The sequence below is a fragment of the Cervus elaphus genome, chromosome 5 (assembly GCF_910594005.1).
Source record: "Cervus elaphus chromosome 5, mCerEla1.1, whole genome shotgun sequence".
In the NCBI taxonomy this organism is placed as follows: Eukaryota; Metazoa; Chordata; class Mammalia; order Artiodactyla; family Cervidae; genus Cervus; species Cervus elaphus.
The window spans coordinates 115,420,505-115,447,923 of NC_057819.1; the positions used below are offsets into that span (position 1 = coordinate 115,420,505).

The following is a 27,419-nucleotide window of genomic DNA, read 5'->3' on the forward strand; positions in this document are numbered from 1 at the left end:
TAATATAATCCAGTTAATGAAAGATGAAAGCCTAGGCCCCAGCTACCCGACTTGACTAACTACAGTGACAGAGGACACTAACCACAGCTTTGGTATTTTCACAAGTTCAAAACAATACTCTTGCTGAAAGAATTTCACATCCAAGGCAAATAAATAGGCAACTCTTTATGAAGACCTGGCTATAGTCCAGCTAAACTAGAATCTCCCACTTCCTGTTTTCACCTCCCTAGTCAGCCAGCTGGATGAGTTCCAACATATCTAAACTTATTTCCAGTTGTGTAATTTGAGAAAGAGGGAAGGTTAGCTTCCTTTTGGATTCTCAAAAGTGTGGAAGTGTGTTTCTCAGAAGTTGAAAACTGAGAATGTGTTTTAGAAGATCGAATTTTGGCAGAGTGAATTAGTCAATCGCCCCGATTTTTTTGCCCATGATTCTGGGTCATTGACAGGAGTTTTGTCCAAATTTTAAGGACCCCAAGAATTGCATTCTGTGTGAATGAGATACTGGATGTCAGCAGGATTGGTGCCAGAAACTATTTTGATAATGCTCTTGGCCCTAGGTGGAGACAGAGAATGGAAAAAGTTGGGAGATGTTTGTATTTGGATTTACCAAAAAAAACCCTCAAATCCCTGATTCTCAGAGAGTTCAGGGTCCTTTTTAATGACAGTCTCACAGTTGTATTGTTTCACAGGGCAGTTCATTATACTGTGGAAAACAGCACTATGTGAGGTTCTAAAGGCTGATTTATATAATAATAACTTTCATGTTTAAGTACTGTTTTCAAAGAACCAGCATACACATTTTTACTTAATCCTTATGATAGTGTTGTGAGGTTAGCAAAACAGGGATCTCAGGCTTATTTTACAGGTTCAGAAACTGAAGCTCAGAGTTTAAATGACCTGCTCACACTTATATGGCTAGTAATGTGCCAGAGCTGTCTGGAATCCAGCTCTTCTGAACCACTGTGCTCCCTCCCTTCTTCACTGTAAACTCCTGAGACTTAATCTTGGTCCTCTGCAGTGTCTGTGCCTGGAGCAGAATCTGAATCTGTAGATGCTTAGTCAGGATTCATTAATGAATATGTTTTTAAAAAAACATGAAACATGAAAAGGCTGTTCTTTTACATTACAACTTAGATTTAAACTTTTTGTAAAGTCATAAAAAACAATCTAACAATTTGTAAGTAAAATTCTTACCTTTGAGAGGTAAAACCCTCAATTATTTCATGGATAAAATGATGGCTGTCAAATAATGCAGTAGAACGACTTCCCTAGCAGTCCAGTGGTTAAGACTCCACACTCCCAATGCAGGGGACAGAGGTTTGATCCCCAGTTGGGGAACTAAGATCCTGCATGTGGCATGATGTGGCCAAGAAATAAAAACAACAATAATAATCCGGTAGGGAAAGGCATTGCTATAACAAGATTAGTCCTGAGTTGATGGTAATTATGAAGACAGTCGATGGGTCTTTCAGGGTTCATTGTATATTAATCTGTTTTCTTTTGTAAAGGTTTAAATTTTCCCATTAATAGTTATATTTTAAACATTAGTTGACTATAGTCAATCCATATTGGGGGGATGGAAGAGTATAGATGAAATGAGGGTAACTTTGAGTTGATCGTTATAGTTAGATCATCAATATTCTCCACTTTTATGTATATTTGAAATTCTCCATAAAAGAAAAAAGTAGACTGCCCCCCCAAAAAAAAAATGAACTTGAATAAAGGGTGTTGAATGCTACACCTGTGTAGTTTCTTGGCTAGTGTTTCAGCCTCTAAATTGTTAAAATAGATCTAATACAGAACCTAGGTTGCTCAGTTTAGGAAAAGGCATCTTTTCCAAGAGAAATTTATTAGAACATCTCCTTCAAGTTTTAGGAATATAAATTCCCCAAGGTAGAGTCCTACTCTTACTCATCTTGGTATCCTACTAGTAGAATGTAACAGCAGGTGTCTGTTTAATTAAGCAGTCATCATAAAGTTCATAAAATCCAAAGGATTTTACAAATGTTAGATGATTTCTATGAATGTGACCAAAATTTACATTCTCTTTGCAAACATATGGAAGTGAGATTTGTTTTAAACCACCTCAGTTCAGTTCAGTCGCTCAGTCGTGTCCAACTCTTTGCGACCCCATGAATCACAGCACACCAGGCCTCCCTGTCCCTCACCAATTCCCGGAGTTTACTCAAACTCATGTCCATTTAAACCACCTACTAGACTGTAAATAGCAGAAGAGCAGGGACATTATCTTCTCATCCACTGCTGTGTCCTAGTCCAGCCTATATTAGGTCCTCACAGATATTAGCTGACTGAATGTTTGTATAGTTTACAGAACCCTGTCTAATGTGTTTTCTCTCCCTCACCCACCCTGTCTTCTCTAGCCCCACAACATGGAACCACAGGTTACACTAAATGTGACTTTTAGAAATGAAACTCAAAGCTTTCTAGTTTCTGACCCAGAAAATACAACTTGGGCTGATGTGGAAGCTATGGTGAGTGTTATTTTGTTTTGTTTCTCCGTCCTTTAAGCAGGGATATTTTCCCCCAAAGTAGTTATTTTTAGCCATGCTTCTTAGCTGTAAAGTCTGTCATATTTACCATTTCTGAGCCTTTTGGAAAATAATTTTTGTCAAGGGTTTGGTGTTCATACAGATGTACCTGGTAGAGGAAACAAATTCGTCTTGAAGAGTTTAGAAAGGAAAGGTAAAATTATTTTTTTAAGTGAAATAGGACTTAGAAATTCTTTCCTTGTAGATACAGCCTAAGGAATGAATTGGCGTGGGCCCCACCCTAACCAGGCCTCAGGTTAAGGTTCTCTTGATTGAGAGCAGATAGGTTATTGTGGGTTTTGAACCACCAAAGATACAAAGATCTTTGTTTGTCTCAAGATCTGATCAGTTGCTTTTATTGGTAGGTCGGGAGGATGAGTGTCTCAGAGTTGAGCAGGAAAGCTGCCACACATGTTCACACAGCAGCTCATTCTGTTCCTTTTGTTGTTATTGGTAGTGCCTTTCCTCCTCTAGGTTTGCCCTTTGTTCCGTTTTTGTTTGATTTGCGATAGTGAATGTTTTACTTCCTGTGTAACTATTTGTCTAATGAAACTCTTTGGTTAAAAACGTGCTTTTACCAGGTTATATGTTATGGTAAGACATGGTGGAGAGACCTCAAAAGATGATCTGATCTAGTCCTCTGTCTTCCAGGAAAGATTTCTTTCTATTTATTTATACTGCCTGGACAGATGGTTATCCAGAAAGTTAGATCTTGTTTGTCAAATGATCTGAAAATCAAAAACAGCTATCTTTCTTTTCCTATTAGTTAAATGAGCTGACAACTTGCCTTTTTTCTTTATGGTAAATATTAAATTATAAAAGTATATTATGTGCCTGTTATAAGAAATGAAACAATCCAAACATATATAATGAAAAGATTAATATCCCTCCACTCCCCTCACCCTTCATCCACTATTTCAACCTCTTTGGGAGTGATCAGTGTTAACAGCCCTGTATGTACTCTTAGTTGTGGCATGTGGGATCTAGTTCCCTGACCAGGGATCGAACCCAGGTCCCCTACATTGGGAGCATGGAATCTTAGCCACTGGACCACCAGGGCAGTCCCTATCCATCCTTTATATTATGATTTCTATTGCAACCTGCCTTTTTGATAACTTGATCGTATAGTGTGCACATTTTATTTGCAGGTAAAAGTTTCATTTGATCTGAACACTATTCAAATAAAATACTTGGATGAGGAAAATGAAGAGGTAAAGTATATTATAGTACCCATGACCACGTATCCAGAATAAGGATCTTATTTCTCAAGAGGGATATGGTGTTCAAAAATATCAGAATACTGTTTATCTCATTTGTGTAGGAGTTTAAATATATTTGATAATTGCATGTTCTAAGCCAAGTTGTGGCATCTGAAATGGAGTTGAGAAATAGGAAAGCAGCGTTGAAGAAGAAAATCTGAGAGATAACTTTTAAAACTACAGGTGATCTTTTGTTCAACTATATCACAAGCTGAACAACAGTACTATGTGTGTATACACTATTATCATCATCTCTGTTTTACTCATGAGGAAACTGAGGCACAGAGAGTTTCAGTAACCTTGCCCATAGGAGCAAAAGCTTGGAAGTAGTAGAGTAGGGTACCACTCATACCCTCTGATATACATACTTCATACTTTCTGGCTTCAGAGCCCAGGCTCCTAGCCACTATACCATGCTGCTTCTCAGTGTACCTGAAATAAAGGTAGATGTGATAGTTAAACAATAAAATTAATTATTCACAGTTAGTTCAGGTACTGGAAAAGTGGGACCCCTAACCTGAGATTTTGCATCTGTCCTGTGAGACTGAATATGCTGAATTGCTCAGTTGATGAGAAGTTTATAATTCACTGTTGCTTTTTCCTCACAGGTATCCATCAACAGTCAAGGTAAGTCCCTAAGAAAACCTATTGAGCTTTATTTAAAAATCTTAATCTGGTTATGGGCGTTGGTCTTTCCATTTACACTCAAATCTTGTGCAGTATAAGAGTAGAATTTGGGATAAATGCACTCATTTACCCAGGGGCATTAGATTCTTGGCAAATCTTTATTTTTTAGCAGTTTTTGTGTGTAGGTTGGCACCTTGATTGGACCCAAAGGACCTCTTTAATGAGAGATTCTCTTATATTTAAGATACTAATCTTTTGAAAATACATTTCCCAGTTCAACACATTTAACTTGTTATCCTGGTATTGCTTTTTTCCTTGACTTGGTGTATATGTTAAAGTCCATGTATAAATAAGATTGTTGTTCAGAACATGGGTGTATTTTCCATAGGAACAATGTTATATTTTTAACTGGCTGAAATGATAGTATTACCATTATCCTTGAACTTCCTTGAGTCCTGAGCTTCATAAAGCCTAGTGTAAGGGAACTGGATTGAGTTTTTGTAAGTGGAAGGCTTTGGTAGCAAAGAGAGAAGGATTTAAGGGGGAGAACTAATCTGCAAGTAGCTTCTATTTGTGACGGCATGAGAAGGGAGTTTGTCAGCTAAAAGGTAGTAGCTATTTGTGTATAACAATTGTAAACTAAGAATTTTTAAAAGTAAGAATTTACTGTGCTTAATTGAATCTTTTGGGCTGGTTAAAATATCACAGTATGTATTTTTGTCCTTTTAGGAGAATATGAAGAAGCACTTAAGGTAATGATTATTTCATCTTATTTTCAAATAATTTAAAAAATATTTATGGACTAAAACTTGAGCCTGAATTCCATTAGCCATGGGGAGAAACTAATGACTGTAAACACAGCAAAACCCATTTTTAGGGAGACTGGGTTGAGTTTGGCATACCATGCAGCAAAAGGTACATCCTAATGTAAAGATTCTTTCTGATGATCATGACATCTCATTGCTGATCTTGAAGCCACCATCCTGGCATTTCAGAATTCAGAAAACTCTGGATTGATGCTTTCTGGTTCACACTTTTCATCTCCTTCCTTCACTTTGTTCCCTGTAGAATATTACACTATAATGTGGAAGAATTTAAGGTGTAACCATGCAGTTACAAATAACTTCTTGTTTGTCAGTGATCAATTAGAGCATTCCTCAAGGTCACTTATTTAAGGTGTGCTAAGCTGGCCTTTCATTGACTATCCTTTTTGAACTTCTAGTCCAGATTAAGTCATTTTCCATAATCACTTTTGGTCTAGGGAGAGAAGAAGGGAAAAGCAAGATTTTTGTTTAAAATCAGTAGCTGAATTTACCCTTTCCAGTTTTTGGTCAAAACTGCTGTTCTAAAAAAAAAAAAAAAAAAAAAAACTGCTGTTCTGGGTGCCACTGGTTTCAAAAATTTAGCCAATTTTTTCTTTTTCTTTTTTTTTTTTTTACTGAGAAATCTTTATTTCCCAGCCAGTCTATTGGTTTTAGATATCCATGTCCTCTCCTGGTTTCTTGTAGTTGCAATATCCATCTGTGTTAAGAATTTCTCATGCTTCGTAATTTTTCTCTGCCCCAGTTCATGCAATCTTCCTGTTTGCTCTTTGATTTTAAGCTGTTCTCATATGATGTTCCCTAACACCCCTTTATTGTTCTTCAACCCTTCCAGCTTTTCAGTTTCCCAATTCTCAGAAGCTACAGTAGTTTCACAAAGTCTTTTTAAAACTTGAGAATTCCACTAACTTTCCCACGTTCACTATTTTACCCATTCAGTCAGAAATCTTAGATATCAGGAGTCTACAGTTTATATAAGCCTGTCTTGCCCTAGGAAGCAAGACTTCTTTTATATGCATAGTTTTTACATAATTACTATATAATACTTAAAATCCCACATTTATATTTTGACACAGTTTCATTATAGTTATTTCTTGAGCAATTTTTTTCACAGACTCTACCAAGTGTTTTAGAAAAAGCTTCTTGGTTTCTGGCCTAGAATAGGAGTTGACGAACTATACCTGGTAAGCTGACTCTGTGTGTGTGGGCGTGCGTGTGTGTGTGTACGTGCGTGCCCATGTGTGTGCACGCGTGCGCTCATCACTTCAGTTGCTCAGCCATGTCCAATGCTTTGTGACCCCGTGGACTGTAGCACTCCAGGCTTCCCTGTCCATCACCAACTCCCGGAGCTTACTCAAACTCATGTCCATCGAGTCAGTGATGCCATCCAACCATCTCATCCTCTGTCATCCCTTCGCCTCCTGCCTTCAATCTTTCCCAGCATCGGAGTCTTTTCCAGTGAGTCAGTTCTTCACATCAGGTGGTCAAAGTATTGGAGTTTCAGCTTTGGCATCAGTCCTTCCAATGAATATTCTGGACTGATTTCCTTTAAGATTGACTGGTTGGATCTCCTTGCAGTCCAAGGGACTCTTCAAGAGTCTTCTCCAGCACCACAGTTCAAAAGCATCAATTCTTCAGTGCTCAGCTTTCTTTATGGTCCAACTCTCAAATCTATACATGACTACTGGAAAAACCATTGACTACACAGACCTTTGTCAGCAAAGTAATGTCTCTGCTTTTTAATATGCTGTCTAGGTTGGTCATAGCTTTTCTTCCAAGGAGCAAGCATCTTTTAATTTTATGGCTGTAGTCACCATCTGCAGTGATTTTGGAACCCAAAAAAATAAAGTCTCTCACTGTTTCTATTGTTTCCCCATCTGTTTGCCATGAAGTGATGGAACTGGATTCCATTACCTTAGCTTTCTGAATGTTGAGTTTTAAGCCAACTTTCTCACTCTCTTTCACTTTCATCAAGAGGCTGTTTAGTTCTTCTTCACTTTCTGCCATAAGGGTGGTGTCATCTGCATATCTGAGGTTATTGATACTTCTCCCGGCAATCGTGATTCCAGCTTATGCTTCATCCAGCCCAGCATTTTGCATGATATACTTTGCATATAAGTTAAATAAGCAGGGTGACAGTGTATGTCACCTTGACGTACTCCTTTCCCAATTTCTCTGTTGTTCCATATCCGTTCTAACTGTTGCTTCTTGACCTGCATAAAGATTTCTCAGGAGGCAGGTCAGGTGGTCTGCTATTCCTATCTCTTTAAGAATTTTCCACAGTTTGTTGTGATCCACACAGTCAAAGGTTTGGTGTAGTCAGTAAAGCAGAAGTAGATGTTTTTTTGGAACTCGCTTGCTTTTTCGATGATCCAACAGATGTTGGCAATTTGATCTCTGGTTCCTCTGCCTTTTCTAAATATATATATATATATAATATTTAAAATTTTTTCTGGACACTGTATTTCATCTGAATTTAAATGATAAAAGTATTACACCTCACTCAATTAAAAGGTTCTTTCAGTTCTCCAGGCCAGCCTTACTTCAGAGGTAAATAAATAAGAAACAGATCACCTCACGCCTGTCAAAATGGCTATCATCAGGAAGGTCACAAATAACAAATGATGGCAGGGCTGTGGAGAAAAGAGAACACTTGTACACTATTGGTGGGTATGTAAATTTGATGTGGCCACTGTGAAAAACAGTTTGGATGTTCCTCAAGAAACTAAAAATACAGCTACTGTATGACCTAGCAATTTTACTCCTGAATATATATCCAAAGGAAATGAAGATGCTAATTTGAAAAGATGTATGCACCCAATGTTCTCAGCAGCATTATTTATAGTAGTCTAGATATGGAAGCAACCTAAGTGTCCGTCAACAGATGAACGGATAAAGATGTGTACACACACCCATACAGTTAGTTGTTGTTTAGTTACTAAGTCATGTCTGACTCTTTCGCAACCCCGTGGATTATAACCTTTCAGGCTCCTCTGTCCGTTAGATTTCCCAGGCAAGAATACTGGAGTGGGTTGCCATTTCCTCCAAGGGATCTTCCCGACCCAGGGGTCGAACGAACATCTCCTCTGCATCGGCAGGTGGATAACACTGAACCACCAGGGAAGTCCAGGAATACTAGTCAGCCATAAAAAAGAATGAAGTTTTGCCATTTACAACAATATGGATGTAGCTTTGTGAAATAGATCAGAAGAGAAAGGCAAATACTGTATGTTATCATATATGTGGAATCTAAAAAGTAAAATGTGAATATAACAAAAAAGAAACAAACTCACCAATACAGAAAACAAACTAATGGTTACCAGTAGGGAAGGACAAGAAATGAGTAGAGGATTTAGAGGTACAAACTATTAATATATAAAATAAATAAGCTACAAGGAATGGAGAATTCAGCCATATCATATTTTATCATAACTATAAATGGAATATGATCTTTAAAAATTATGAGTTACTAGGTTATATACCTGAAAGCATATAGTATTATAAATCAACCACACCTCAGTTTAAAAAAGAAAGGAGGGACTTTCTGAAGGTCCAGTGGTTAAGCCTCCACACTTCTAAAGGAGGGGGCACATGTTCAATCCCTGGATGGGGAACTGAGATCCCACATGCCCTGCAGCTTGGACAAAAATGAAAAGTGAAGGGAAGAAAAGGAATCATGTAGACTATTTAGATATAATTTCTTTTTACAAAAACAGCATTTGAACATTTTATTTTCAGTATAGCTTAAGAATCTCAGTTTCTGTTGACAAATTTAGTTCAGTGTTAGGAGGGATAGTATATACCCGAACTCAGTAGCCAACAGATAACTTAATCCTTTCCACCAGTGGTCCAGTGGTTAGGACTCCGAGCTTTTACCATGGAAGGCACAGGTTATCTGGTTAGGGAACTAAGATCCTATAAGCTGCATGGTGCAGCCAAAAAAAAAAAGATGATACTGGCCTTTTTAGTAAAGCCTTAGAGCTTCTTCTCTCTTATTTCCTCCAAATTCTTATTCTTTTTTTTTTTTTTTAAACATTTATTTTTATTCATTTGGCTGCATAGAGTCTTAGTTGTGGCATGTGGGATCTAGTTCCCTGACCAGGGATCGAACCCAGCCCCCCTGTATCAGGAGCGCAGAGTCTTAGCCACTGGACCACCAGGGAATTCCCCAAATTCTTATTCTTTAATAGCACAGTTATCTTGTACTTGTTCACATTCTTCCTGTGCTTTTTTTAATTTTTGGTTACACTGGGGTTTTGTTGCTGCATGGGGGCTGTCTCTGTTTTCAGGGGGCTACTCTTGGTTGCGCAGGCTTCTCAGTGCAGTGGCTTCTCTCGTTGCAGTGCACAGGCTCTAGGATGTGGGCATGGTAGTTGTGGCACACAGGCTTAGTTGCCCCATGGCATGTGGGATCTTCCCGGACCAGGGATTGAACCTGTGTCCTGTGCATTGGCAGGCGGATTCTTATCCATTGTACCAGGGAAGCCCCTCTTCTGTGTTTTTTGGTATGATGTTTTTTTATTAATATTTTTCTTTGGAATAGCAGGAGAGTTTACTCTTATGCTACATTGTTCTTCTGGCTGAGACTGCTCAAAGCTCAGAGTTCAGACAAAGCCTGACCAGTATTACATTGTTCTAGCAAATGTTGATCTACTCATTCTTCTGACAGTGGATGGTCAACTTCTAGTTCTGATAAGGACTGGTAACTTTTCTAGGTTGCTTCCTGAATCTTTCCTCTTTAGCTAATTAGCGGTGTTTCAAATGATCAGTATATAAATCTGCGAATTGAGATTCCTGTGAGGTTTAAGCCTTCATCTCCTGCCATAGCAATTTCTTACTACGTTGCTGACTTTTTAGTTTCTTCAAAATGTAAAGTTTTCCCTTGCTAGGAAGGGAGCTTTCCTTGTGAACTTTCCCCACAGAGGCCTACAGATGATTGGTAGTTAGGTCACCACGTTCTCTGTTTCAGGGTCTTATTTCTGAATCCTACCGGTAAAACTCATTTGCCATATGTCCCAAAAATCCTTATTCACCACCTTGCGGCTGACCTCACCCTGGCTGCATATTTAAAGTTTTATTAGAACACAGTCATGCCCATTGATCATGTTTTGTCTCTGGCTACCTTTGTGCCACAGTGACGGAGTTGAGTAGTTGTAGGAGAAATTGAATGGCCCAGAAGCCTAAAATATTTATTATGTGGCCCTTTAAGAAGGTTTGTTGAACAAGAACCTCCTGTATAGAACCTGGAACTGTATTCAGTGTCTTATAATAACTTATTATGGACAAGAAACTTGAAAAAGTGTATGTGTGTATGTATAGCAGTCACTTTGCTCTACACCTGACCTGAGTCATTGTAAATACGCTATACTTCAATTAAAGAAAAAAAGAAATTTTGCTGATCCCTGACCTAGATAAGAGCTTTCAGATGTTTTGGCCACAGAATGCTGTTTCTAAGTGGAATCTTAAGGCGTCTACTGTGTGAAAATAGATAAAGAAAGAACAGTTCTTGTCACTGGATAACAAGTGGGAGGAGCTAGAACCCCACAGACTTGACCGTTAATCTCTCCTTGGATGCTAGAGTACCTTCTTGAAACCTCAAATGTTCCTTGAAGTAGTTTTTAAAAATAAGAGTGTTTGAAAAAAAAAATAGTAAGAGTGTTTGAGAAGATTCTTTTCAAAAAGAGGTGACCACTTAAGCATGCTTCCCAAAATACTGTTCTTAGTGGGAAGGTAAAGACTTAACTATGGGACGTAAGTTTAACTTTTCTGAGTCTTAGAACTGACTTTTGTAAAGTTGAGACTAGAATCTGTAAATGGAGTCCTACGTTATAAACCAGTTAACAGATTGTAACTGGACAAAGGTGGTGATCATTTCACAATGTATACCAATGTCAGATCATTGTTGTTGTCCACCTGAAACTAATGTTATGTCAATCACACTTAAATTTTTAAAAATCAAACAACCCAATTAATTAAAACATCTCACCTAATGAAGAGCTACACTAAAAACTTTGTTTTTTAACAAAACTATTCCTAGTTAACATTCTTGGCAAAGAAGCAGCAGGCTGAGTATTAGCATATTTGTCATTTGACTTAATTTAGAAAAGCATGAATCCTTGGGGATTTATCACACTACTCCTACTTTTGTGTATGTTTGAAATTTTTCATAATAAAAAAGTTTGAAAAAACGCTTCCCCCACTCCCCAAAATGAAAGAAACCATTTTGAGGAATAGGTATAGTCTTGGAAATCAGCAGACAGTTTACCTCTCTCTAAGATGAAAGAATATTAAAAAAATACTACAGATATACAAAGAAGCATAAATCGTGATATTTTCCAGCAAATGTTCCCGTACCCTTTCTATTTTTGTGTCTTTGAATTTTTATTTAGGAAAAGAATCACATAATATTGTTTTTATTTCATAACTTCTGCTCTCAGATGGCAGTTAAGCAGGGAAACCAATTGCAGATGCAAGTCCATGAAGGCTATCGTGTTGTCGAGGAAGCCCTACCCCCTATTGGAACAGAAAAACGACCAGTTGCTAGGACAGGAAAGAAGCCACTTGCACATTATTCTTCACTGGTGAGAGTCTTGGGGTCAGACATGAAGACCCCAGAGGATCCTGCAACACAGGTACAAAGGGAACGACCTGTCTATGATTTTTCTGACCTGTGTTTCATTGTCTCTGGTCTAAGATTTGAGCTGTTCTTCAGAGGTTTGGGAGTTAATTGTGACCATCTCTGTCTGACTTTTTGAACTGGTAACAGTGGTTACTTCTGGAGAGGACCATGAATAGGGTGACATTTTTCTTATACTTTTTCATGCTCACTTTTTAAAGCTATACGTTAATATTATTTGACAAAAGAAACCTCAAAATAATACATTGTAGGACAATTACTTTAAACAGAAGGAAAAAAGTATCTTGGATTTGTGTTTACTTGCAGCAGCTTCCACCTGCTCCACGTAATCCAGACCAGCCTCAAGACAAGCCCCCTGACTGGTTCACAAGCTACCTAGAGACAGTGAGTGTTTTTTCCAGCTTGGGTTTAGCAGCAGTGTTGGCAAAGATGGATTGTTGAAGAAATAGAAAGCTAGCTCCAGAGGGCTGCTGCCTCTGGTACAGGTGAACAAAGAATGGTAGCTAGTAATTTCCAAACTACAACTTTCCAACTTCCAAACTTTCCAGTCAAGAAAGTTCCTGGCTTTTGCAGTGATGTACTAGAAAAGGGGGGAGTTTAAGGATGTAAGGGAAAGAGACAAATTTCTGTGCTTGAGAAGGAAGTGTTAGAAATTTACTCATCAAAGGGCTTCTTGATATTTGCTTTGAAGCCACTTTAGCTGTGGAAGGATTAGACCTTTTTTTGGCTATGTTTCTGTCCATTCATTCTTTATCTATTTGATTATTGTGTTCTTATACCAGAGATGGTGAGGTTTCAGGTTTATTTTATATTTTCATGCCTTTTTGCAGTCTTGGAACTGAGAGAATCCCCCCCACCCCCCAACACCACCTTTTCTGTATTCTAGTTCAGAGAACAAGTGGTTAAAGAAACGGTTGAAAAGCTTGAACAGAAATTACACGAGAAGCTTGTCCTCCAGAATCCATCCTTAGGTTCATGTCCCTCAGAAGTTTCAATGCCTGTTTCAGAGGAGACACTGTTTTTGCCAGAAAACCAGTTCAGCTGGCATATTGCTTGCAGCAGCTGCCAAAGGAGTATCGTGGGTGTGCGCTACCAGTGCAGGTAAAGCAGTAGCTTGGGAATGAACACCCCTTAGTAGACCACAGAGCGGGAGGTTCTAATATTCTGGGGGGTAAAGGGTGTACTTACTCTGAGCATCAGACACAGCAGCTCTGTATTGAAAACAAGCTACTCTTCACCCACAAGAGAAAATAACTATTTGAAGAGTGAGTCATTAGATTGCTGTGTTCAGGTATACATTTGAATTGAGAGAGCCAGACAAATTAAGTTCCCCAAAACGAAATTGGATCCCCAAAGGTTGTCTCCCTATTCCCAACTCTTTCATATCTTTCCTCCCATAGAGTGTCCTTTGAAATAGGTATAGGTGAAGTGTTAATATCTTCATTTCATTCTCGAGGATTGAGACATGGCATGTGTGGGTGGCATGCTCAGGTTCCCACCTCAGTGGTGATAGAGCAAACATATGGAAGTCTGGGTCCGTATCTCCTGACCTTAGGTACTTCCCACTGTGCCATTCCTTTCCTCACAGCCTCTGCCCATCCTACAATATCTGCGAAGATTGTGAATCAGGGCCGTATGCCCATGACTCCAACCATGTCCTGCTGAAGTTGCGGAGACCAGTTATGGGTTCCTCTGAACCGTTTTCTCACTCGAGGTTGTCTACTCCTCGCCTTCCTGCTGCTCTGGAACAGGCCAGGTAAAACCATATATATATATGGGGTGTTTGTTCTCTGGTTGGCTTTTTGGTTTTGGTGACAGGGTGGGATCACAAAACTAAATAGTCTTCTGAGACTTCCCTTATGGTCCATCCAGTGGTTAGGACTCTGCGCATCCATTGCAGGGAACACAGGTTTGATCCCTGGTTGAAGAACTGAGCTCCCACGAGCCATGTGGCACAGCCAAAAAAAAGACCAAAGAGTCTCCTTAGTTCCAGCTCCTTTCCAGTTGATGTGCAGTGACAGGATAATTATCTGGAGCTAATGAGATGGAAACCAGAACTGCAGAAAGAAATTAAGAAGCTAAACTAGAAGCAGACGCTGATGAAGACCACAGGTGGCTCAGAATAGCTTCAAGGTTTATTTGTGAGATTTGTTTTTTAAGACTTTTTTTTTTTTTTAATCTCACAGGCTCCAGAAGCAAGTTGATAAGAACTTTCTTAAAGCAGAAAAGCAAAGATTGCGGGCTGAGAAGAAACAGCGTAAAGCAGAGGTCAAGGAACTTAAAAAGCAGCTTAAACTCCACAGGAAAATTCATCTATGGAATTCGCTTCATGGGCTGCAGAGCCCCAAGTCTCCTTTGGGCCGACCCGAGAGCCTGCTGCAGTCAAACACCCCGATGTAAGCCCAGGGCCAGGGCGGGAGCCAGAGCTTTAGGTCCAGCCCTCTAAAACTGGAACTTAAACCAAATTCTGTCTTATTTATTATAGCTAACTCCTAGCACTCAAACCCTTAAAACTTCCCATTTTCTGATCTTAGTGTTCCTAAAGGGTGGTTTGCTAGTTATCTTTGACGCTTACTTTGTTGCCTTCTTCAGAAAAACAGAAACCAGTAAGGTTCAGAAACTGGTGTGATCTCTCTTCACTGGAGGCAGTCTGGATTTGAAGCAAAAGGAGCAAATGTTTTAAGAGCCCAACTCTCTAGTTGTGGTATTTATGGACCCTTTCAGTTATCCTCACCATAGTTTTTTAACTTAGGAGTCAGGTCCCCTTGTTTTATTCTTTCAGTGGCAGGTAGGATCTTAGTCCACTGACCAGTGATCAGACCCGTACTCCCTACAGTGGAAGCACGGAGTCCTAACCACTAGACTGCCAGGGAATTCCTTGGGTCAACTTGTTTTCTTAAAAAATGTTAATAGTTTGTTCTTGTTGGAGGGTTTTTTGGCTGCACCACATGAAGCTTGTGGGGTCTTAGTTCCCAGACCAGGGATCAGACCCAGGCCCTCAGCAGTGAAAGCAACAATTCTAACCACTGGACTGTAAGGGAATTCCCATTATAAAGCAGATGCACTAGTATGCCCTCCAGGGTCATGGTCTGCATATTGAACCACATATTGGATATTCAGAATACATCACACCCAACACAAGTAATTAAAATCTAAACTTTTGTCCAGGCTCCCTCTGCAACCCTATGCCCCAGTTATGCCGACACTCAGTGCCGCGTTTGTGGATGAGAATTTGCCTGATGGGACTCACCTCCAGCCAGGAACCAAGTTTATCAAACACTGGAGGATGAAAAATACAGGAAATGTCAAGTGGAGCACAGACACAAAGGTAGTTTTCCCCACAAAGTGTGAATGTGAAGTGACTGAGATGGCAGGGTGTTTAACTGACAAACTTTCTTTCTCCTGTTACTGTTCTTTTCAGCTCAAGTTCATGTGGGGAAACCTGACTTTGGCTTCTACCGAAAAGAAGGATGTTTTGGTTCCCTGCCTAAAGGCTGGCCATGTGGGAGTTGTGTCTGTGGAGTTCATTGCCCCAACCTTGGAGGGAACATACACTTCCCATTGGCGTCTTTCTCACAAAGGCCAGCAGTTCGGGCCTCGGGTCTGGTGCAGCATCATAGTGGATCCTTTCCCCTCCACAGAGAGCCCGGATAACAGTGAAAAGAGCATGATCAGCTCAAGCAGAGGTGATGATCTCACCTGCCCGCAAGAGGTGAGCATTGGAAGGGCCTGTTCACAGCTGGTGGATCCTCCAGAAACCTGGAAAGGCCAGCTTCTCCCCTCCCCCCAAACATATCAGTATGCTTATATTGGGCCTAGTCTTCTGGGGCCTTGTTTGTGTGTCCCTCAGTGCTTAACCCTGGTTGTTACTTGGTGCAGTTTCTTTTTGATTTTGTTGTTGTGCTATTTATTTATATTTGGCTGCACTGGCTCATCGATGCTGCACAGGCTTTCACCAGTATAGTGAGCGGGGGCTGCTCTTCATCACGGTGCACAGGCTTCTCGCTGCAGTGGCTTCTCTTGTTGTGGAGCGCCAGCGTAGTGCTTCACAGCACACAGGTTCTTCCCAGACCAGGGGTCATACCTGTGTCCCCTAATTGGCAGGTGGATTCTTAACCAGTAGACCACCAGGGAAGTCCTATGCATGTTGTTTCAGGGCAACTTCCCTATTTGCTGCTTAAATTTAAGTTACCCAGTGATAATGTCCTGGTTTTGACTGTTGTTGTTATGGTTAATCTAAGTTACTGTCATTAGGGGAAGCTAGATGAAGGGGGTAATTAGTAAACTCTCTGTACTCTTTTTGTAGCTTTTTCATAGAAAAGTGTGAAATTAAAACAAAAAGTTTTACTACATACAGTGCATTTGATTTTAGGGAGGCAGCCATCAACTTGCTTTTTGAGTTCTGTTGAGGGCCGAAAATGTGTCCCAATGGTTTCTCTCCATAGGAAGCTTTTCTGGCTAAAGAAGAAATTCTGCCTGGTGAAACAACTGAGCAGACAGAAGGGACAGGAGCTTGCATCCCACAGAAGGCAAAGCATGCTGCCAGCAAGAGAGAGCTCTACATCCCATCCGTGGACCTTCTGACTGCCCAGGTGGAAGATTGAGCATTTTGAGGGGAAGGGACAGAAAGCCCTGGGGAACAAGTTCTTAACTTGTTGAAGGGAAGCTGGTAGAGCTGTCGGTTTTGCCCAGGAAGTTAGAGATAGACCCACTCTAATCTAGTGAGATGCATTGGATGGCAAGATCATCCCCAATGGAAGCAAGTTTCTAAACTAAATGTTTCCTCTTTGAATTGGGAACTTATCTTGTGCTTCCCACAACTTCCCCTTCGTTGCCTCTTCTTTCTGCCTAACTGGTTCACCTTCACCCCCACTGCATCTGCTCTCTCTCCTCCCAGTGCCTATTTGAATGTTTGGTTCCCATTTAACTCTTCTTGTTCCCACTTGACTGAAATGAGACATGAATTTGAACAGAGTTGAATCTAGGATGATGTGGAGCTCAGTAGCCTTTAACACAAAACATGGCTCTTGCATGTGTTGCAAGTAGCCTAACATGCCCCCCGCCTTTTTTTTTTCTTTCAGGATCTGCTGTCCTTTGAGCTGTTGGATATAAATATTGTCCAAGAGTTGGAGAGAGTGCCCCACAACACTCCTGTGGGTAAGAATGTCACTTGGTCCACCTTGTTTATTAACAGGCCCAATAGTACTGCCCCCCTGACTCTGGTAGTTATTATGTCATTCTGAGATATTAGTAGGCAAGGATTTCTCCCGCAATGTGATATTAAAACTGCACCCATGGGCCCATTTCCCTGTTTCTGTCAGAGGCAACAATACAAGTTTGTACAGAGTTCCCCCCATAAAGGGACCTTCTTCTCCATTTCTCTCTAGGTGTTTGTGTCCCTTTGTTACTTTACATTCATGGTTCTGTGTCTTGGCCATGGTCTTCCAAAGCCAAACAACTGTTTATGATCCTTCCTGTGTTGATTGACCTGTCTGAGATACTTGTGTACCTGATGGTCTGGAGAAATTCTTTACAACAGGCCTTGAAGCGTACCTGGGTTTAGTTTAGCTCTGCAGGAGGCAGGAAACCTAGAAGCTGCTGTTTCTGGACACTGATGATGCAATGCTTTTTCTTGGTTGATGGTTCTCCTATCTTCATTCTCCAGATATGACTCCCTGCATGTCTCCTCTGCCACATGACAGTCCTTTAATAGAGAAGCCAGGCTTGGGGCAGATACAGGAAGAGAGTGAAGGGGCGGGATTTAAAGCACTTCCTGGTAAGGGGTTAAATATTTATAAAGCATTTGCAGCCTCCCCTTCCATACCACACCCTGTTGTTATCCATACCTTCTACTAACCTTACCTTGGTGTGTAAATAGGTTTTCCATAGAATCTGATTTTTTGAGGTCTCCTTACCTTCACATAGCACAGACAGCAGCTATTCCTTGGCATCGTATCAGCATGGGGACATGACTAGAGAAAGCTCTGCAACACTTTTAAACACCAAGTGCAGGCAAAAGTTCTGTCCTTTCCAGATTCCACAGTGTCAGTAAAGAAAAAGGCCGAGAACATTTCTTCCGTGGAGGAACCAGAAGATGATTTGAGTGGGACCCAGTTTGTGTGTGAGACTGTCATCCGATCCCTTACGTTGGATGCCGCTCCGGATCACAAACCACCTTGCAGACAGAAGTCCCCGCAGAGTGAGTGTCCCTAGAATTCCCAGAGCCCACCCCACCCCACCCCCCCATTGGGGTGACGCCTGACTTGTGGTTGCCAGACCTGAGCAGGTAGAAGTGCTCATCTTTACTGAGAGTGGAGACAGGGGAATCTTTGTTAGAGTTTGGGTCATGGTTGTTCGTTTAGACGCTACATGTGCATCAGGAGCAAAGCAGCTTCCGTAATTCATTTCTGCACTTTCCCAGGGGCAGAATTACAGCTGCACGCCATGGAGGAACAGCAGCCAACTGTGCTGCCTGGGTTCTGCAGTAAGGAGTCTTCTTGTAAGTGGACAGAGCCCCTCAGCAGAGAACCCTCCCCTGCCCTCCCACCCCCACCCCCAGCAGCTGAGTTGTCTCATTTCTCCAAGGGCAGCAGTCAGGAAATAGTGGGCAGAAGCAGGAGCACCAAGCTGAAGTTTCTCAGAGTTAAATTCTGCTGTAATAAATTTCTTTGTGGCAGAATTTCTAGAGGTCAGATAGGCAGAACCAATTTCATGTATTTCAGATACTATCCAAACACTCAAATTTTAAACCTATGTATTTAAAAAATATATATGTATTTCCACACACACACTTGAGTACAAATGGATAACGAAAAAAGTCTAAACAAAGTCTAGAAGGACTTATACCAAAATGTTCACAGTAGTTGTCTCAGTAAAATTATCGGTAGTTTTTTTTTTCTTTTTTTCTTAACTCATCCATGTTTTGCCAGTTTTCTGTCATGACTACTTGTTACTTTGCAAAGAAGAGGAGGGAAGGAGTCAAAAGTAGTCATACAGTCCTGTGGTACTTAGCACCAGATGTTTTCTCTTCTCATAGCACTGTTAGCTAGTTTAGCAGTTTTGATTTGAAACCATCCCAGTATGTTAGGGGCTTCCCTGATAGCTCAGTTGGTAAAGAATCCGCCTGCAATGCAGGAGACCCCGGTTCGATTCCTGGGTTGGGAAGATCCACTGGAGAAGGGATAGACTACCCACTCCAGTATGCTTGGTCTTCCCTTGTGGCTCAGCTGGTAAAGAATCCACCTGCAATGTGGAAGACCTGGATTCAGTCCCTGGATTGGGAAGATCCCCTGGAATAAGGGAAAGGCCACCCACTGCAGTATTCTGGCCTGGAGAATTCCATGAATTGTATAGTCTTTGGGGTCACTCTGACAGTTACGTTAACTGTCACCTAAAGGGGAAAAGAAAAGGGGCCTCCTTGTTTTAAGGTTCATGGTGTTACTCAGAAGCTTCTGCTGACCTTGTTTTTATGAACTTTGGTTCTTTGCAGCTTCAGACTTTGAATATGGCCCTCTGGTTTGTCCCTCTCCTCTGGCTTTCATAATTATAGCTCATGAACCACAAGGCTTGGTATAGGGTAGAGTAAGCAAGAGGGACTGTTCTTAGCTTGTACCTTAAAATTGGATGCTTTCACCCTTTAGTGAAATTTGCCTCACCTGAAGAGGGACCACTTGCAGACGAGAGGGAGGAGATTGTCCAAATTGCTGAAGAAGAGGCTGCTGTGGAGGAAGAGGATGAGCTCAAAGATGAAGTTCGGAGTCAGTCCTCTGCTTCTTCAGAGGACTATATCATCATCTTGCCTGAGTGCTTTGACACCAGCCGCCCCCTGGGGGACTCCATGTACAGCTCTGCACTCTCACAGCCAGGCCTGGAGCGAGGGGCTGAAGGCGAGCCTGGGATTGAGGCTGGGCAGGAACCAGTTGAAGCTGGGGAGAGACCCCCTGGAGGGGAGAACCAGCCACAGGGACACAGCATCAATGACATCCTTATGACCTCACAGACTCTGGACACAGTGCCCCTAACCCCAGAGGTGGTGGGGCCTCCGCCACAGCTGCCCAGGTACCATCTGTACCCCACTCTGCTGGGCTGTCCTCCAGAGGTGGAATAAAGAGAGGACTCAACCTGATCTCAAAACCTGTTTCTCTGTCAGCGGGGGAAATGGCGATTTCCCATAGTAAAGTCTGATGAATAAAAGTTGTACTTCCCAGTATTTGTGGATCCTGTATTTAAAGAAACACTTGCTTTAGTTAACCTTAATTAGCTGAGTAATTAGCAGGGGAGTGACCAGACTGCAGCCAGTCTTTCTAGCCTGGCTGTGGCTGAAGAGGAAAACAGAAGAGTGAGCCCTTCCCACCTGATCCCTAGATGCAGACATGTGCTCTGGCTCAGCATTGTGAAGCCTCTGTAGAGAATCTCGCCCTGCTGTGCCCGTTTGCTGTTTCTCCACTGTTACCAGAGGTGCCTTCTCAACTCACTGTCATTGTTGTGTCTTTCTGAAAGGAGTCCTCCCTGTGCACAGCATCATGGCTCCCCAGGAGTGGATTTACCAGTTACCGCACCAGAAGTTTCTTCAGTCCCTGGTCAGATCAGAGGAGGTAAGGACCCACCTGAGTGTTCTCTCTGTGCTCTTTTCTCATGGAAACCAGGTATAAGCAGGCACTCTGTGGTTCTTGGCAGTTTTGCGAAACTTGCCCTTTGACTTTTTCTGTGTTCCTCCCTCCTACTCTTTTTATTCTGTCTTCTAGCTTAATATTTATTAGATGAGACCCCATAGAAGCTGGCTTTGTGCTGTAGTAGAAAGAACACAGGTTTTGGAACCAGCCCGGTCTAGGTTTAGCCCCAGCTCTACCTCTCCTCACTGTGTAACCTTGAAGTGGTTCAGCAGGTTGATAATACCTGAATGTCTGTTTGCTCATCTACAAAATAAAGAGAATAGCACTTTGGAGTTGTGAGTAGACCCTCAAAGTGGCTTCCCTCTCTTCCTCAAAAAACAAAGCCTGGACTTCCTGGCGGCCCAGTGATTTAAGACTCTGCATCCAATGCAGGGGGGCACAGGTTGAATTTCTGATCAAGGAACTAAGAGCCCACATGGTATGTGGTGCGGCCAAAATATTAAAGGCTTGAAATGTTGTGATCAGATTGTTACCTGCCTCAGAAATAGCCCTGCTGGGAGTTAGGAAATCCCAGGCATTTCTAGATGCAGCATCTAACCAACAGCTCTTTTGCTTTTAGAGCTCAGAGGCTCATCAGGACTTGTCAACAGCAGACCGAAGAGCTATGACCACTCAAGGTAACTGGACCTTGCCTGTGCAGCCTCTTCTTCAGAAGCAGGTGGATGTTCCAGTGTTACCCCTGCTTACACGAGCCTCTCAGAGCACATGCCCCCTCCTGAGAGTGACGGAGGAGAGCCATCATCCCTTCTTGTTCTTATTTCTCCTAAAGCTCATGAGCAACCCTGAGCAGAGGGCTAACACTGATGTTTAAGAAGGTTCCCAGTCCAGACCAGGAAGCAGTGCCCTTGGGTTCAGGTCCTGCTTAGTAACAGAGGAGGGCAGGAAGGTCCAGCTCCTTGTGCATCTCGTAACTTTTTCTTAGACAAACCTGCCTCTCTGCTCCTAGTCGTCTCAAGGCAGTGTTAAGTTGGGCCCCTCCTCGTATACAGTGTTCAGAAAATCACATTTCCTTTGGAAGGTGTTTCCTCTGAGATGGTAACTGAGCAGACACATTGCCAGTACCTCACTGTGCCCTTGACCACATTAGTTTTCCACTGGGGCTGAAAGCTGGCATGCTAACCAGAGTGACATGTTTTCTGCAGTGCCCATATCTTATAGCAGTAAGAACTGAGCCCTACATTGGACCTAGATTTGTAACTATAAAACTGATAGGAAAACAGTCACACACTCATTTTACATTTGATTTTTTTTTTCTCCAGGAAATCTCATTTACTTTCCCAGATGAGAGCCCAGATTATCTTGTAGGAAGATAATAATTAGTGTTTCTTAGGGAGATAACTTGGCTTTCCTCCTCAGGCACCACCACCACCACCACGGGAACAGCATTGCTGGGGGACTGGTGAAGGGGGCTTTGTCCGTTGCTGCCTCTGCATACAAGGCCTTGTTTGCTGGACCACCAGTCACCGCACAGGTCAGTGTATGTTTTATTTTCCTGAACCAAATCCAGGTCACTAGTGAAAGCAATGATATCTGCCTGGGCTGGAGAGAGTCACATGTCATCATAGAAAGCATGAGCTTTAAGTTTAGTCTTCTTTTAATTGGAGGATAATCGCTTTACAGTGTGTGTTGGATTCTGCTGTATAGCAGCCGAGAATCAGCCATGAGTACATGTATGTCCCCTCTCCTGAACCTCCCTCCCATTCCCCACCCCATCCTACCCCTCTGGGTTGTCACACCAGGTTGAACTCCCTGTGCTATACAGGAACTTCCCACTAGCTATGTATGTCTCTTACATATGATAACATATATGTTTCAATGCTGCTCTCTCAATTTGTCTCACCCTCTCCTTCCACAAGTCTGTTCTCTATGTCTTCGTCTCTATTCCTGCCCTACAAATAGGTTCATCAGTACCATCTTTCTAGATTCCACATATATGTGTTAATAGATGATATTTGTTTTCCTCTTTCTGACTTAACTTCACTCTGGATAACAGGCTCTAGTTTCATCCATCTCTATAGAACTGCCTCAAATTCGTTCCTTTTTATCATTGAGTAATTCCATTGGATATATGTATTACAAAACTTAGTGTTTGATTAACACACAAAGACTTGGCCACTTTCCACTTATATGACTTTGGCTAAGTCAAGGGAGGAAAGAAAAAAGACCTAATGTTTGTTGCAGACCTAGTATGTGTGTGGAGCTCTCCCAGGTGCTAGTGCTACAAGAGGAATCAGACACCAGTTCCTGCCCAAAGTGGGGAAACAAGAAGTAAACAGACATTTGTCTATGAAACTTTTGAAAATTGCAAAGCACTATAGAATTTAAGGAATCTTTCATCTAATTAAAAAAAAAAGACACACACATTTACTGTGCAGTGTAAGGTACTATACCAGTTTTCTTAGACCGGTGGAATACCTCAGTCTGATATTGGTGCCACAGTGCAGCGCAGGAAGGCTTCCTGGTAGATGATGCCTAAAGTCATCCTAAAAGTGTTTGCTGAGAGTCAGAGTCAGAAAGGGTAGACAGAGAGTAGCCAGTAAAGAGATCTGAAAATGTGAACCTGGAAGGTAAATGTGTTCTAAGAAGAGAAAGAAGAGAAAAGACCAGTGATGTAGGTGGGATGCTGTGTTAAGTGATTTGGATTTTATTTTAGGCCCTGTGGGCAGCCTCTGAAGGATTTTAGGGAAGTAATTAACATGATCACATTTGTTCTTTGTAAGATCACTCCACTCCTCCATAGTGCGGAGGCTGAGGGAGCCTTAAGAAATCCAGCTGAGAATCCACGTATAAGAAAAAAAGAAGGGTAGAAGAGAAGTAGAAATGGCAGAACTTGGAGGCCATAAGGCTAGAAAGAAGTCAAGGATAAAAGTTTCTGGTTTAGGTAGTCAGTGTACCATTCATTAAGAGAGGATATATAAAAAGGGTATATTTGGGCAGAAGGAAAAGAAAATCAGGGTGAATTGGGGTGGTGTTGCATTTGAGACACACCCAGGTCAAGTTATCCAGAGTATAGTTGGATTTATACATTTGAATTACAGAGAAAAGAAGTTTGGCCTGGAAATTAAGTCATTTATGTACAAGATATAACAGGAGCCACAGATTAGATAAAATTTTCCAGGAAGAATGGATAAAGGAAGGAGCAGCCTCTAAGGATCATGGAAAGAAGGAGGGCTCTGCATAGAAGACAGAACTAGGAGGAGGAGGAGGAAGGGAAGGGAGTTTTAATGAGGAGGGCATGGCCAGCAATGTCAGGTGCTGCAGAGGAGTGTGAAGGAGCAGAGAGGACTTTAAGAGTACAACTGTGCCTCACTTTCAAATAGCTGGACTATACAAAGGGAAAAGGAGAGTGAAAGCTGGGACATGTAAGGCAGAGGGAGACATTTTTAAAGGTGAGCCAGTAGCAAAGGGGGTTAACGATCAAAATAAGAGATCAATTAGTAGAAAAATATTTCCGAGGTGACGAGAGGTAATGAGATACAAAGTAAACTTCATACAGAAAGATTAACCTGTAAAGGAGGATGGATAACTTACTCTGAAATAGAAGGGAACCGTAGAAGAGAGAAATACCAGAGACAGTGCTCAGTACAATGACATCCTTTCTTATCTTAATCCACTCAGTTCAGTTCAGTCACTCAGTCGTGTCTGGAGCTTTGTGATCCCATGGACTGCAGCACGCCAGGCCTCTCTGTCCGTCACCAACTCCCGGAGTTTACTCAGACTCCTGTCCATTGAGTTGGTGATGCCATCCAACCATCTCATCCTCTGCCGTCCCCTTCTCCTCTCGCCTTCAATCTTTCCCAGCGTCAAGGTCCGTTCAAATGAGTCAGTTCTTCGCATCAGGTGGCCAGAGTATTGGAGTTTCAGCTTCAGTATCAGTCTTTCCAATGAACACTAAGGAATAATTTCCTTTAGGATGGACTGGTTGGATCTCCTTGCAGTCCAAGGGACTCTCAAGAGTCTTCTCCAACACCACAGTTCAAAAACATCAATTCTTCAGCACTCAGCTTTCTTTATAGTCCAACTCTTATATCCATACATGATTACTAGAAAAACCGTAGCCTTGACTAGACAGACCTTTGTTGGCAAAGTAATGTCTTTGCTTTTTAATATGCTGTCTAGGTTGGTCATAACTCCTTCCAAGGAGTAAGTGGCTTTTAATTTCATGGCTGCAGTCACCATCTGCAGTGATTTTGGAGCCCAAAAAAATAAAGTCTCTCACAGTTTCCACTGCTTGCCCATCTATTTGCCATAAAGTGATGGGACTGGATGCTATGATCTTAGTTTTCTGAATGTTGAGCTTTAATCCACTCAACCACCCTGCAAAATACTAGCTAACCTGTGTCTCCATTTTTTTTTTTTTAATAAGAAAATTGGTACTCAACACAGCTGTTAAGTAAATGATAACAGGGTGTTCCAAGTGTTCAGAGGATTTAGGAAGGTTATGAGTTCATCACAGGGCTTGGCCCAAAGAGGAAAGTAAAAGTAAAAGATTAAGTAAATTAGCAATAAAAAATTGCTCTTTTTTTTTTTTTTTTAAAAAGCCAAGAAGGTTGCCCAGGATGTCATTTCCTGAGCAGTTTCTGGTCTGGCTCCTCTGCGTATCAGAGTAAATTTCCCAGACTTTTTTCCAGTAACAGCTCTTCTTCTCCTTGGCCCATCATCATGATCACCTTTATCTTCACAGGGTTTCCAGAATGTGTTTGCATCTCTTCATCTAGTTCTAAAGACAGTTCATTTGTTACCTTGTTTGGGATACAAACATACCTCATCCAAAACAGAGTTTTCCCAGTCCTTCTTATCCCCTCAGAAGACCCATTGGTGTTGGGTGGACAGGAGTGCCATAGTCTTGCACCTAATTAACTAATGTTTTGAATAAATCTGGAAAGATTAGAATTACTCAACAAAATAATACAGATTTTTACAGAAACTGTTTTTCTGCTTTTCTTGACTCTACACAGCCAATAGTTTCTGAAGATCAAACAGCAGCCCTGATGGCCCATCTCTTTGAAATGGGATTCTGTGACAGGCAGTTGAACCTAAGGTTGCTGAAGAAACACAATTACAACATCCTGCAAGTGGTGACAGAACTCCTTCAGGTCAACAACAACGATTGGTATAGCCACCGCTACTGAGGAGTGACCTCGTATTAAATAACTTTGCCTGCTGCTCAGAGATGATCTTTATTCTGTTGGGGCATGGGGTAGAGACCCTTGCTTATTTTTTAATCTGATGAATCTATAATAGAGCCCATCATTGAATTATCAAGACAGTACCTGCATTGCAGTATTTTTTGGAGCAAATAAAAAACCAGAACTTAAATTTTCACCGTAGACATTAGGTGAATTGTAGGAAGAGCATTTTTCAATTGATTTGGATAAAGCTCCTTTCTCTGTTTTAGTGCACTGAAGAGTATAACTTAAACTTCCTATAGAACCATTTTTCTTTCTGCTTGTATTGAAGTTGAGTATTTTTCTTTGCTTAACATGGATGTTTTTATGAGGATATCTGTTGTCAGTTTTTAAAAGGAATTAACCTTGGAAGTTGTTTTCCAGAATTATTCTCATAATTTCTCTTAACCTATCCCAAGCTTAAATAGCTATGTGGTATTAAAATGACACCTAGAATGTGATAGGAATTTTGTTACTCTTCCCTTTTCAAGTAGAAAGTCATTTCTCTGCAAGTCTCGGTAATCAGAACTGTTGTTTTCTAAAGACCCCACTGATGCGTTGAAGTATAACCACCTTCCATGTCTCTGCACTTCTGAGTAAGGAGCGGGGAGTGTGCTAAATAACCCACCAGCACCTGTTGAACAGTGTCTATTGTAGCAATTTTGCATACATTTGTATTTTATTTAAGGGAAAAAGTTTAGGTAGTGTGAAATATTTTGCTAATCCTATAAAGAAGAAAAAAAAACTCTTCTATTAAAGGAAAAAGTAAATTTAACAGTTACCTTTTTTCTTTATGTCAGGGGGCAGGTCTTATTTACAGTAGAGTGGGCAAGGGCTGTATAGAAACATGAGAAAACTGAACTTTATTATGTGAATATCAGTAAAATTCAGGAGTGGGCAGATGAGTGGGTGTGAGGTTTTGAAATGGGATTCAGGAAGTCCTGAATGTCTCTTGAATGTTTGAAATCTGTTCAAGAGAACTTAGAACAAGAAAAAGAGGCTGATATTTTACAAAACTTGGATGGGGAGCAAACTCACAGAAAAAAGTTTTGGTTAATTTAACCCCAGGGTAAGTGAGTGGGAAAGAGCTTGCTTACAAAGGTCCAAAGTCCTCACTCTGTTTATAGAAGGGAGTCTTGGGTATAGCTGGTAAAGAGGTAACAAAAAACACTAAAGATTTTAGTCATAAAAATTGCTTGCAGAAAAGAAATCTGACACCCCCCCCCCCCCCCCCGCCCCAGCCCGAAGGGGGAAGGATAATAAAATAGTATTATATAACCTGGTTGGTATTACAGTGAATGATGATTTAATCATTAGCCATAATGATGTTTATTTACAGTATAACTCTTCAATGCTGTTAAATAGGCCAGGATTCAGACTGCAAGCCAACCAGGCTGTTCCTTATTTAAAACGTTTTTATGGGGCCGTCTGGGTAGAGGCTGAGCAGCCGGTTGTGTGTAATTAATTGGGTTGATTTGGGACGGGATCTGTCTTGACCATCTGAGTCGTATTGTAAGGGTCCAGTCGTCTGTCCCATTGTACTTGTATGTAACCGCTTAAAGAATGGTGAAATAAACTTTGAAACTCTTACCTGCCCTGGCTGGTACCTTCGTCCAGTACCTCGCATGGCCTTTGAAGAGCTGAGAAAAGTTCTGGCCGCTGTGTTGAGAGAGGCGGGCCCTGGGA

The 27,419-nt window shown here is 41.4% G+C and overlaps 1 protein-coding gene across 6 annotated transcripts in view; it reads left to right on the forward strand.

The window, feature by feature from the left end:
- NBR1 (NBR1 autophagy cargo receptor) overlaps positions 1-27,323 on the forward strand; it is a 28,795-nt gene extending 1,472 nt beyond the window's left edge. For 2 of the 6 annotated variants that reach the window (XM_043904735.1, XM_043904734.1), the window contains exons 2-22: positions 2,382-2,492; positions 3,698-3,760; positions 4,417-4,435; positions 5,165-5,187; positions 11,694-11,888; positions 12,200-12,277; positions 12,780-12,994; positions 13,482-13,649; positions 14,080-14,289; positions 15,062-15,221; positions 15,315-15,605; positions 16,339-16,485; positions 16,975-17,050; positions 17,559-17,669; positions 17,928-18,092; positions 18,315-18,392; positions 19,534-19,951; positions 20,393-20,487; positions 21,125-21,182; positions 21,922-22,036; positions 25,524-27,323. In XM_043904735.1, the coding sequence (XP_043760670.1) occupies positions 2,391-2,492; positions 3,698-3,760; positions 4,417-4,435; positions 5,165-5,187; positions 11,694-11,888; positions 12,200-12,277; positions 12,780-12,994; positions 13,482-13,649; positions 14,080-14,289; positions 15,062-15,221; positions 15,315-15,605; positions 16,339-16,485; positions 16,975-17,050; positions 17,559-17,669; positions 17,928-18,092; positions 18,315-18,392; positions 19,534-19,951; positions 20,393-20,487; positions 21,125-21,182; positions 21,922-22,036; positions 25,524-25,697 (2,961 nt within the window). In that variant the 5' untranslated portion in view covers positions 2,382-2,390 and the 3' untranslated portion in view covers positions 25,698-27,323. The remainder of the gene's footprint in view (positions 1-2,381; positions 2,493-3,697; positions 3,761-4,416; positions 4,436-5,164; positions 5,188-11,693; positions 11,889-12,199; positions 12,278-12,779; positions 12,995-13,481; positions 13,650-14,079; positions 14,290-15,061; positions 15,222-15,314; positions 15,606-16,338; positions 16,486-16,974; positions 17,051-17,558; positions 17,670-17,927; positions 18,093-18,314; positions 18,393-19,533; positions 19,952-20,392; positions 20,488-21,124; positions 21,183-21,921; positions 22,037-25,523) is intronic. The other 4 variants (XM_043904736.1, XM_043904739.1, XM_043904737.1 and 1 more) reach the window with 4 other exon arrangements.
- The last annotated feature ends 96 nt before the right edge of the window (positions 27,324-27,419 follow it).